General features: G+C 43.2%; 1 protein-coding gene across 7 annotated transcripts in view; it reads left to right on the forward strand.

Annotated features, from left to right (window-relative positions):
• ESYT2 (extended synaptotagmin 2) overlaps positions 1 to 12,491 on the forward strand; it is a 151,545-nt gene that overhangs the window by 92,941 nt on the left and 46,113 nt on the right. For all 7 annotated transcript variants that reach the window (XM_038388302.2, XM_038388305.2, XM_038388303.2 and 4 more), the window contains one exon: positions 5,295 to 5,350. In XM_038388302.2, the coding sequence (XP_038244230.1) occupies positions 5,295 to 5,350 (56 nt within the window). The remainder of the gene's footprint in view (positions 1 to 5,294; positions 5,351 to 12,491) is intronic.

Below are 12,491 nucleotides of genomic sequence, written 5' to 3' on the forward strand. Positions count from 1 at the left end.
CATTATTTATTACTACAATTGTTTAGTGCCTAGAGACCCCAACTAAGATCAGGGCTCCAGGGTGGTAGGTGCTGGACATACACATAAAAAGAGAGAGTCTGCAACAAAGAGTTTATAATGTAGCTAGACAAAAGTGGGGAGAAATGTATGATAAATTGGCTCTTCTGCAATTACTAGTCAACAACATTCAGTTTTTAAGAAATAATACATTTCTTTTAGCGTTCCCTTCCCTTTTAAACACTTGTTATGAAATGAATACACACATTTTGTCATAATTTTTTTTGTGCACAAGCCAGCAAAAGAAATAAAACTCAAAAAGTTAGGCTGCAAATTTTATTCACACAGGTATACATGCATGCGGCAATATACGCATCACCCTACACAAAGACACACAGTCTTAACACACACATAATGCACGTATGCACACACTTGCCTACACAGAGACACTTTTTCATATACTTTTCCAGGCGCTGCCTAAATCACCCAGCCAGGAAGGGAGGAGAATAGGCTGGAGGGGAAAAGATGGGGTGTGTGTGGGGGGGGGGATGGGGAGGGAAAGAGGCCAAGGAGAAGAGCAGGGTGGGGGTGAGGGGCAGTGAAGGGGAGAGGAGAGAGTGTGGGTGAGGTATGTGGGGTGGATGGAGATGCAGGGGGAGAGGCAGAAGGCTACAGGTACATTAGGATGTGGGGGGCACGGGTGAATAGGGACATAATGGGAGTGCAGCAGTATACAGAGGTGAATGGGAGGTGGGGGTGAGGGGGGGGACATGGGGTGGCAGCTCTGGGAGGTGGAGAGGATGGGTGGGGGTAAGGGGTACAGGGCTGGGATGGGTAGGCATGGGGGGCAGGATGGGATGGAGGAGGGATGCAGTGAGGGACATGGGGGTACAGAGGGTTGGGACAGGGAGGGATGCAGGGATGGGGCTGCAGGGGGTTGGGATGAGGAGGGACGGAGGTGAGGGGGTGGGAGTTATGGGGTGGAGAGGGATACAGGGATGAGGGCATGGGGTGGAGAGGGATACAGGGATGAGGGTGTGAGGGCGTGGGGTGGGGAGGGATACAGGGATGAGGGTGTGAGGGCGTGGGGTGGGGAGGGATACAGGGATGAGGGTGTGAGGGCATGGGGTGGGGAGGGATACAGGGATGAGGGTGTGAGGGCGTGGGGTGGGGAGGGATGCAGTGAGGGACATGGGGGTGTGGGGGCATGGGATGGGGAGGGATGCAGTGAGGGACATGGGGGTGTGGGATGGGGAGGGATGCAGTGAGGGACATGGTGTGGGATGGGGAGGGATGCAGTGAGGGACATGGGGGTGTGGGGTGTGGGATGGGGAGGGATGCAGTGAGGGACATGGGGGTGTGGGGCGTGGGATGGGGAGGGATGCAGTGAGGGACATGGGGGTGCGGGGGGGTGGGACAGGGAGGGATGCAGGGATGGGGCTGCAGGGGGTTGGGATGGGGAGGGATGTGGGGATGGGGGGAGGCGTGGGATGGCAAGGGATGCAGTGGTGGGGGGATGAGAGGGTGGGGTTGGGACGGGGAGGGATGTGGGGGGGTGCAGCCCTATTCCCAGAACTCTGTGACAGGGATACATACCTCTAACTCCTGGGTGCCAGCAATGGAGCGACAGACTGCAGTTCGCTGCAGGGCATGCACTGCACCTCGAGGAGAAGAGGGCCAGGCAGCAGCGGGAGAGGCGTGTGCCACGTGACCCCTCAACAGCCGCCTGCTGAGCCAGCCACCAGTTTGTGAGGTGTGGGCAGCCCCCAGACCCCTCTTGGCAGCCCCTAAGGCTAGGAGCCAGATAGGATGGCTGCTTCCTGACCAACGAGTTGTTGGCGGCTAGCAGAGAGTCTGCCGGCCCCGCTGCGCATCACGGCCCAGTCAGCACCCGCCAGGATCCTTTTTTGACCAGGTGTTCCAGTCCAAAACCAGACACTTGGTCACCCTAGGCACATCAGCAGCAGTGCTGAGTGAGAGCAGTGCCGAGTGAGAGCAGTGCCATGACTGGATCAAGGTCCCAGAGGTGCCTTCCCCACCACAAGTTCCCATCACAGCCATTGCCTCCAGAAGCTTCCCAAGGGCGTAGTTTGGACGCCACAAACCTCTGTCCTCATGGTATCTGAACTCTATCAAATAGTTGGAGCAAGGGTACAGGATGTCAAGAAATCTGATTTCTCACTACCACACTGAGAAATTAGGCAAGTAGCTTTGTATCAGTGCCTCAGTTTTTCAGTCTATACAACAGTTGTTGTACTTACCCACCTTCATAAAACCACATTGAAATCTTCAGATGTATGGTAGTATGTGAAGGCACAGTCGTGTTAGTTGTTGTTCACTGGTAGTGTAAGGATTCAAAAGGAATTTTCCAGTTAAAGCAAACTGTTGAGATAGATTTGGCTCTTTAAAAAGAATGGCACAAGCTCTGGTTTTGAAATAACAAAATGTACACATGTGAGCCTTTCTGCATATTTATAGTAACCACGTATAAGATAGTTGCAAAAATCAGTCCTTGATATTTGCAGGTAAAGAAACAGCACAGTGGTTCAGCCAAAAGCTAGAAAGGAAACAAAAGGCTGTTGTGCCATTTTGCTTATGCAGTCATATTACCATTTGAATAGATTTTTTTTTTTACTCTCAGCTAATTTTTATGCAAGTGATATAATATTTTTTAGAAAGTAAAAAGGAAACAGTAGTCAATTCTGTCAACTTGTTTACTTATTCTAAACCAATATGAAGCTTTTTCTTGCAAGAGGAGTACAGAGGGAGCTGCTGGCATAAGAACTGTCATAGTGGGTCAGACCAAAGCTCCATTAAGTATCCTGTTGTCTGACAGTGGCCAATGGCAGGTGCCCCCAGAGGAATGAACAGACAGGTTATCATTAAGTGATCCATGCCCTGTTGCCCAATCCCATTTTCTGGCAAACAGAGGCTAGGGACACCATTCCTGCCCATCCTGGCTAATACCCATTGATGACCACTCCCAGTCTTTATTCAAGCCTAAGTTAATTGTATCCAGTTTGCAAATTAATTCCAATTCAGCAGTCTCTTGTTGGAGTCTGTTTTTGAAGTTTTTTTTGTTGAAGTATTGCCACTTTTAGGTCTGTAATCGAGTGACCAAAGAGATTGAAGTGTTCTCCGATTGGTTATTTCCCCATGTTTATTCCTCCACTTCCACCCCCACCCCCACTGCTCCTCAGAGGTTCTTGTCAACTGCTGGAAGTGGCCCACCTTGATTATTACTACAAAAGGTTTATTCCCCCCACTCTCCTGCTGATAATAGCTCACCTTACCTGATCACTCTCGTTACAGTGTGTATGGTAACACCCATTGTTTCATGTTCTCTGTGTATATAAATCTCCCCACTGTATTTTCCACTGAATGCATCCGATGAAGTGAGCTGTAGCTCACGAAAGCTTATGCTCAGATAAATTTGTTAGTCTCTAAGGTGCCACAAGTCCTCCTTTTCTTTTTGCAGGGTAAGGTAGTAAGCTCTACTGGGTCTCTCCCAACCTAGCGCCCTATAGGGGCATTACAGTGTTTGGACCACTTGCTGGTCCACCCCAAGTTATACTTCCCCTCCCCTCCCCCCGGTCACTTCCTACCAGGCTGTGGCTCCTCTGGGGCATTGACATGGGATCAGGAGTATCAGGTTAGTCTGTCAGTGGGACAAGACAGTCTACTCAGTTTACAACTCCCAAAGAAGAGGGAGCTGAATCTGGATCATCACGTCCAGAGTAGCTTTGGGAATGCTGCAGCCAATCCTTTCACAGCTTCACAGCTTCTTCCAGGTGCTGTTACCCACTCAATTTAGAGCACCAGGGTCCTTTTAATTATCCTTCCCTCCTCCCTAGGCCTGTGCTATGCTCAGGTTTAGTATGAAATCTGCAAACTCCTTCACAGAGGTTCACCTTGTAAATTGAGGTGGTGCATTTACAAACCTTGTTCAAGTATGTCACTAGCCAACTGAGAAGGAGAGATACTAACAAATAGAGCAGAAAGCCTGAAGAGATGTGGAATTCACTTTTGAACATAGTTTTCAAGAACCTCAGGTTTGAGTGATTTTTTCGTAATGTCCAGTGAATTACAGTAGAATCTGAGAGTTACGAAGACCAGAGTTATGAACTGACCAGTCGACCACACACCTCGTTTGGAACCAGAAATACACAATCAGGCAGCGGCAGAGAGGAGGTGGGGGGAAGCAAAGACAGTACACAGGTTTCAGAGTAGCAGCCGTATTAGTCTGTATTCGCAAAAAGAAAAGGAGTACTTGTGGCACCTTTGTTAGTCTCTAAGGTGCCACAAGTACTCCTTTTCTTTTTGCAAAGACAGTACAGTACTGTGTTAAACGGAAACTACTAAAAAAAAAAGGGAAAGCAGCATTTTTCTTCTGCATAGTAAAGTTTCAAAGCTGTATTAAGTCAGTGTTCAGTTGTAAACTTTTGAATGAACAACCATAACATTTTGTTCAGAGTTATAAACATTTCAGAGTTATGAACAACTCCTTTCCCGAGTTGTTCAGTTATTCGTAACTGAGTTCTACTGTAAAGTAAAAATATAAAGGGTAGGTTTTTATTATCTAGAGGTAAATAAAAAATGACACCTGACTCCGGTAATAGGTTATAGTTGATATTGAGTCCACTGAGGAAACCTGTCAAAATACTGTTGTCTTTCATTAGTCACTTTGTTAAGAAGTATGTGCAGAGTGAACGTATGAATATTTGACCAAAGGAGAAAACCGATTATATAAAAAACTGATTATAGTACGACCCTTATTACACAGGAGGGCCACAGAAACCTAAGCACAACCTGATGTGGGCCAAACAGATTCTACATACTTTAATAAGATTTAAAGTCACCTTCATTGATTTATATTTTAAGTTCAGCTTGTTTTGTATGTATTTAGATAAAAACAACCTATGTATAGTGTTGTCTATTTACACAAGCGTACGCTAAAATGATGTAAACATGACGACAAAACGCTAATGAATTGGCCGTTATAGTGTGTTGAAGCAGGCCATGGGCCTTATGAAATACTCTGGTGGGCTGCAGGTTGGGCACCTTGGGTTATAGTAATATGTTATTGGTTTGGCATGTCTAGAACCCTCCTGATAATGTATGTATACAGTTCATATTTAGAAATTAATGATAGGATCAGTGTGTTTTTTAGTTTAAAAACAATAGCTTCCTGGAAGCTAGCCATCAGCTTTCCACCCATCAAAATGCTGGATTGTCAGCTTTGTTTCTTCAGCACTGGGAACTGTGAGAAACTTTTATTTATTTTCTCCTGTTTACAGCTTCTGGAAATAAATTGGACAGGACTGACCAATCTTCTGGATGTTCCAGGACTGAAGTAAGCATAATAAAAGTCATCATATCTATTTTGCCTCCTTTTCGATCTCTTCAAAAAAAAAAGTTTGTGTGGAAGAGGCAGAAAGTTAGAAAATCTAAAATATCCTGCTTAGATCTGAAACCAGCTAAATATGTAGTTTAAATGTCTTATGGCCTGTTGCCACTTAATATTCCATTTAGAGTGTGTAGAAATTTTATAACAATGAGGATTTAATGATAAAAACATATAGTAGTATAAGAAAGGATCGTGTCTAGAAGAGCTGGTTGAAAATTTTCCAGCAAAACAGTTTTCAGTCACTTTATTCACAGGACTGGGATCCCGAACTGCACACATGGAATGCTGCTGGGAAGCTGGGCAGCTGATCCAGGAAGCAGGAACCAGGGCAGCTGGCAAACTGAAAAAATCCATTTTGGTATTCCTGAAATTGAATTTTTCTTGCCTTTCCTTCCTATGAAAAATCGTGATTGAAAATTTTTGCAGAATGGAAAATTCCGTTACTTATAAGCTTTTGTGTCTAGTAAGCTACTACTATTGTGTGTATATGAGTGAAACAGCAATATGCCTTCAAAGGCTTGAAACCTCCCATTCATTCCAGTGGGAGAAAGAATTTTAAAAAAAAAAGAAAAGTATTTATATGAATTTCAGTTACTGAGGTTTAAAGTAATCCATGATTATGGTCTGCCTGTTTAAAATTCAGTAATGTGGGGGGAAAGGGTATTCTCATAACAGTTAGTTTCAAAGGTGTTCGTGATTATTTTTTCCTCAATTTGAAGTTTTTTCAATTTCCTTCCTTTCAAAACTTTCTTGGGACCCTGCACTGTATTAAGTGGTGACCAAATGAAGTGATGATGGAATATTGCTTTATATTTGAAAACAGAAGAAACACATTGACCTGGGTTTCATGACTCTTTGTGATATTAAAGGATAAAAATTCTTCATGAAATAAAGAATTGGTAGAGGGGGGAAAATGCTGTGATATACAGGCTTTGATGCTAACTAGGATAATACCATGAATTCCTTCACATTGAAGCTATCCATGTTTAGTCATGTTTAAACTGTTGTAATATTGGAGCAAAGACTAATGAGAGGAATGAGTTTGACTCAGACATTTGGGATCAAATTAGAATACTGGCAGGCCACTCACAAAAGCCAAAATTATCAAACTTCAGTTTGATACCTGAAAATAAGATGCTTAAACTCTCACATGTTACTTGATTCCAGAATCGTTTTGGTAACCTTGGATAAAGAAATGAGATGAAAATCCTACATTACTCAAAATGTATGACTAAAACGTCACTTAAAGATATTTGAAGTTGTTGTGTGAAATCCCAACTAAATAAATTGAAATTAGAATTGCATTAATAAATTAGAATAATGGTTGCCTAACTGCTTTTGTGTATGGCCCACTTAAGACTGACTCTCTGAGGAAAAAGAAAAAGAGTACTTGTGGCACCTTAGAGACTAACAAATTTATTTGAGCATAAGCTTTCATGAGCTACAGCTCACTTCATCGGATGCATCCACTGAATGCATCCAATGAAGTGAGCTGTAGCTCACAAAAGCTTATGTTCAAATAAATTCGTTAGTCTCTAAGGTGCCACAAGTACTCCTTTTTCTTTTTGCGAATACAGACTAACACGGCTGCTACTCTGAAAACTGTCTTTGAGAAAAGAAATCCTCTTGGTGAAAGAGAAAATTGTGTACTTTTAGAATATAGCCTTTGAGTAATCTTTTGCTGTTGTCAGCTAATAAAACTGATCAAGATATCAGCAACATTTAGGCCCACTAGACTTTAGAGATTCTTATCTCTCTCTAGATATATATTGTTTGCTTGGATGTAAATGTAAATAAAACTGTGTAACAGTTACCATAGCACCCTCAATTTGGCCACTCATCTACATAATGTGTGCAGCGTGGGCGAGGTGTAGTTGCTGTGGAAACTAAAACTGATTTGACTTGTGTTTACTTTCACCGGTAGCACTTTAGTGCTGTATTGGCATTTATTTTCCTTGATTTGGGAAGATGGACATTCAAAACAGATCTATTTTTACCAGTGGTAAATAAGATGTTGCTGCTTGCAAGGAAGGAGATAAAGTCTCCCATTGACCATCTAATTCGTGCTTGTGGTTCTGGTAGTTAAAGCAACTGTTTAGCGTTTTTGTTTAAATGAAAGGAAAATAATTTTATTTTGAGACAATATTTGAAGTGTTTATCTTAAGTAATAACTTTAACTTTTTATCCCTAAATTGCCCCAACATTTTTTGTCACATGCTAGCAGGGATTAGGACTAACTTTGATGCTCCTCTCCTGCAATACCTAAGGGGTGCATTACTTGAGAGTTTCTTGAATTTCAGGGGAAACTTGTATTATTTGAAACTGGAAGGAAACTTATTCGAAACTGATAAAAAGCAATATCAGATTTTACAAAATATAATTAACTTATGATAAAAATTGCCGAAAGACCTCACTGAAGCCATGAGCTTAGTAGAATTCAATGTTTACATGGGTACAGAATACCCACAATCATGTTAGATAGGATGGTAAGAACTTTGTAATGTAAGTGACATAAACATTTATACTTCAGGGCACTAGTGAACCATTAACTGACAGGGATTAGGAGAACACTTCACTGTTGGACAAAATATTCCATAATTGTCCAGTATGTGTTTTCTTGCACCACCCTGAAGCATCTGATAGGGGGATGGATAGATCACTGGTCTGATGCAGGTTTCAGAGTAGCAGCCGTGTTAGTCTGTTTTCGCAAAAAGAAAAGGAGTACTTGTGGCACCTTAGAGACTAACAAATTTATTTGAGCATAAGCTTTCGTGAGCTACAGCTCACTTCATCAGATGCATCCGATGAAGTGAGCTGTAGCTCACGAAAGCTTATGCTTAAATAAATTTGTTGGTCTGATGCAGTTTTTCAATTCTTATGTTCCTATAGCAGTGCTTGCCATTAAGAAGTCAGTTGTTTGCTAACAGGTGCCATAGTTACCAGAGTTATTTCTTATTTGAGGTGTAGGAGGAAATTGAGGAATCACAGATATAAATGGTGTGTGGTGTCTGACTGCTAACAAATAACTGACTTAATAGCAACTACTGTAAATCAGCCTTCTGTACAAAGTTGAAAATGTTTTAGTAAACCAGTGGCATTTTCTCTATAGTCTGCAGCAATATAACATTTAGAAGAAAATAGTTCTTTCCTGAAAGAAGACTTGGTAGCATTTTCGCTTTACTAGACACAGCTCGTCTTGGAGTGAAAAAATGTAGCAATTCCAGTTTTATCACAGTCCAGCAGTCCAAACTCGGGATGGTAAATATTTGAGGTTAACTGGTAAAGCTCCACCCATTCCAATAAGCTCTGTAACCACAGGCCCCTGTTGCTATCTCATTATGTGTTTATTTTGCTGGTTTTCATTTGAGCTGTAAAACCTATCATTATTGGCTAATGTGTCACAAATATCTAGTTTTAGGCTTTTTACTTGCCATATTTTGATTCCTCTATTTGATTCCATACACCCACTAAAGATAAAAACATTTTCCTAAGAGTTTAAAATATTTTGAAGACCCAAAACTATCAGCTGAGTATTTTGGTGAGAAAAATTTGACACTGCCTGTTTCATTAAGTGACCACCTCTAGGGCTTGGAAGTGGAGTTTCAGAGAAAGTTTGGGAGTGGTGCCTTCTAGCAGTTGCATGTTTCCCTCAGCTAACATAGTTGTTCAGAGATGCATGGAAGTCAGAAGGAGGCGGCCTTCAAAGCAAATTTGTAGTATTCAAGTTCAATGCTTATTTTAGTTAACCAGTGGTCAAACTACAGGTAACATGTTGATTCTGTTATCAGCCTCTGTTTTTAGAGATTTATCACATACCAGCAAATACTCTCCCCAAAATGAAACTTTAATATGCTTCGATGCAACATTTCCATCCTATGTGTTTCTTTACATAAGTGAAAAGAAAAGGAGTACTTGTGGCACCTTAGAGACTAACAAATTTATTAGAGCATAAGCTTTCGTGAGCTACAGCTCACTTCATCGGATGCATTTGGTGGAAAAAACAGAGGAGAGATTTATATACACATACACAGAGAACATGAAACAATGGGTTTATCATACACACTGTAAGGAGAGTGATCACTTAAGATAAGCCATCACCAACAGCGGGGGGGGGGGGGGAAAGGAGGAAAACCTTTCATGGTGACAAGCAAGGTAGGCTAATTCCAGCAGTTAACAAGAATATCAGAGGAACAGTGGGGGGTGGGGTGGGAGGGAGAAATACCATGGGGAAATAGTTTTACTTTGTGTAATGACTCATCCATTCCCAGTCTCTATTCAAGCCTAAGTTAATTGTATCCAGTTTGCAAATTAATTCCAATTCAGCAGTCTCTCGTTGGAGTCTGTTTTTGAAGCCTTTTTGTTGAAGGATAGCCACTCTTAGGTCTGTGATCGAGTGACCAGAGAGATTGAAGTGTTCTCCAACTGGTTTTTGAATGTTATAATTCTTGACGTCTGATTTGTGTCCATTCATTCTTTTACGTAGAGACTGTCCAGTTTGGCCAATGTACATGGCAGAGGGGCATTGCTGGCACATGATGGCATATATCACATTGGTAGATGCGCAGGTGAACGAGCCTCTGATAGTGTGGCTGATGTGATTAGGCCCTATGATGGTATCCCCTGAATAGATATGTGGACAGAGTTGGCAACGGGCTTTGTTGCAAGGATAGGTTCCTGGGTTAGTGGTTCTGTTGTGTGGTGTGTGGTTGCTGGTGAGTATTTGCTTCAGATTGGGGGGCTGTCTGTAAGCAAGGACTGGTCTGTCTCCCAAGATCTGAGAGAGCGATGGCTCGTCCTTCAGGATAGGTTGTAGATCCTTGATGATGCGTTGGAGAGGTTTTAGTTGGGGGCTGAAGGTGATGGCTAGTGGCGTTCTGTTGTTTTCTTTGTTGGGCCTGTCCTGTAGTAGGTGACTTCTGGGTACTCTTCTGGCTCTGTCAATCTGTTTCTTCACTTCAGCAGGTGGGTATTGTAGTTGTAGGAATGCATGATAGAGATCTTGTAGGTGTTTGTCTCTGTCTGAGGGGTTGGAGCAAATGCGGTTATATCGTAGCGCTTGGCTGTAGACAATGGATCGAGTGGTATGATCTGGATGAAAGCTAGAGGCATGTAGGTAGGAATAGCGGTCAGTAGGTTTCCGATATAGGGTGGTGTTTATGTGACCATCGCTTATTAGCACCATAGTGTCCAGGAAGTGAATCTCTTGTGTGGACTGGTCCAGGCTGAGGTTGATGGTGGGATGGAAATTGTTGAAATCATGGTGGAATTCCTCAAGAGCTTCTTTTCCATGGGTCCAGATGATGAAGGTGTCATCAATGTAGCGCAAGTAGAGTAGGGGCATTAGGGGACGAGAGCTGAGGAAGCGTTGTTCTAAGTCAGCCATAAAAATGTTGGCATACTGTGGGGCCATGCGGGTACCCATCGCAGTGCCGCTGATTTGAAGGTATACATTGTCACCAAATGTGAAATAGCTCAGGCATTGGCACCCTGACAGCAGGATTGTCTGGCTATGTAGACTCCCTCCTCAGGCCCTTCGTTACCAGCACTCCCAGCTATCTTCGAGACACCACCGATTTCCTGAGGAAACTACAGTCCATTGGTGATCTTCCTAAAAACACCATCCTAGCCACTATGGATGTAGAAGCCCTCTACACCAACATTCCACACAAAGATGGACTACAAGCCGTCAGGAACAGTATCCCCGATACTGTCACGGCTAACCTGGTGGCAGAACTTTGTGACTTTGTCCTGACCCATAACTATTTCACATTTGGTGACAATGTATACCTTCAAATCAGCGGCACTGCGATGGGTACCCGCATGGCCCCACAGTATGCCAACATTTTTATGGCTGACTTAGAACAACGCTTCCTCAGCTCTCGTCCCCTAATGCCCCTACTCTACTTGCGCTACATTGATGACACCTTCATCATCTGGACCCATGGAAAAGAAGCTCTTGAGGAATTCCACCATGATTTCAACAATTTCCATCCCACCATCAACCTCAGCCTGGACCAGTCCACACAAGAGATTCACTTCCTGGACACTATGGTGCTAATAAGCGATGGTCACATAAACACCACCCTATATCGGAAACCTACTGACCGCTATTCCTACCTACATGCCTCTAGCTTTCATCCAGATCATACCACTCGATCCATTGTCTACAGCCAAGCGCTACGATATAACCGCATTTGCTCCAACCCCTCAGACAGAGACAAACACCTACAAGATCTCTATCATGCATTCCTACAACTACAATACCCACCTGCTGAAGTGAAGAAACAGATTGACAGAGCCAGAAGAGTACCCAGAAGTCACCTACTACAGGACAGGCCCAACAAAGAAAACAACAGAACGCCACTAGCCATCACCTTCAGCCCCCAACTAAAACCTCTCCAACGCATCATCAAGGATCTACAACCTATCCTGAAGGACGAGCCATCGCTCTCTCAGATCTTGGGAGACAGACCAGTCCTTGCTTACAGACAGCCCCCCAATCTGAAGCAAATACTCACCAGCAACCACACACCACACAACAGAACCACTAACCCAGGAACCTATCCTTGCAACAAAGCCCGTTGCCAACTCTGTCCACATATCTATTCAGGGGATACCATCATAGGGCCTAATCACATCAGCCACACTATCAGAGGCTCGTTCACCTGCGCATCTACCAATGTGATATATGCCATCATGTGCCAGCAATGCCCCTCTGCCATGTACATTGGCCAAACTGGACAGTCTCTACGTAAAAGAATGAATGGACACAAATCAGACGTCAAGAATTATAACATTCAAAAACCAGTTGGAGAACACTTCAATCTCTCTGGTCACTCGATCACAGACCTAAGAGTGGCTATACTTCAACAAAAAAGCTTCAAAAACAGACTCCAACAAGAGACTGCTGAATTGGAATTAATTTGCAAACTGGATACAATTAACTTAGGCTTGAATAGAGACTGGGAATGGATGAGTCATTACACAAAGTAAAACTATTTCCCCATGGTATTTCTCCCTCCCACCCCACCCCCCACTGTTCCTCTAATATTCTTGTTAACTGCTGGAATTAGCCTACCTGCTTGTC

This window comes from Dermochelys coriacea, chromosome 2 (genome assembly GCF_009764565.3).
Source record: "Dermochelys coriacea isolate rDerCor1 chromosome 2, rDerCor1.pri.v4, whole genome shotgun sequence".
Lineage (NCBI taxonomy): Eukaryota > Metazoa > Chordata > Testudines > Dermochelyidae > Dermochelys > Dermochelys coriacea.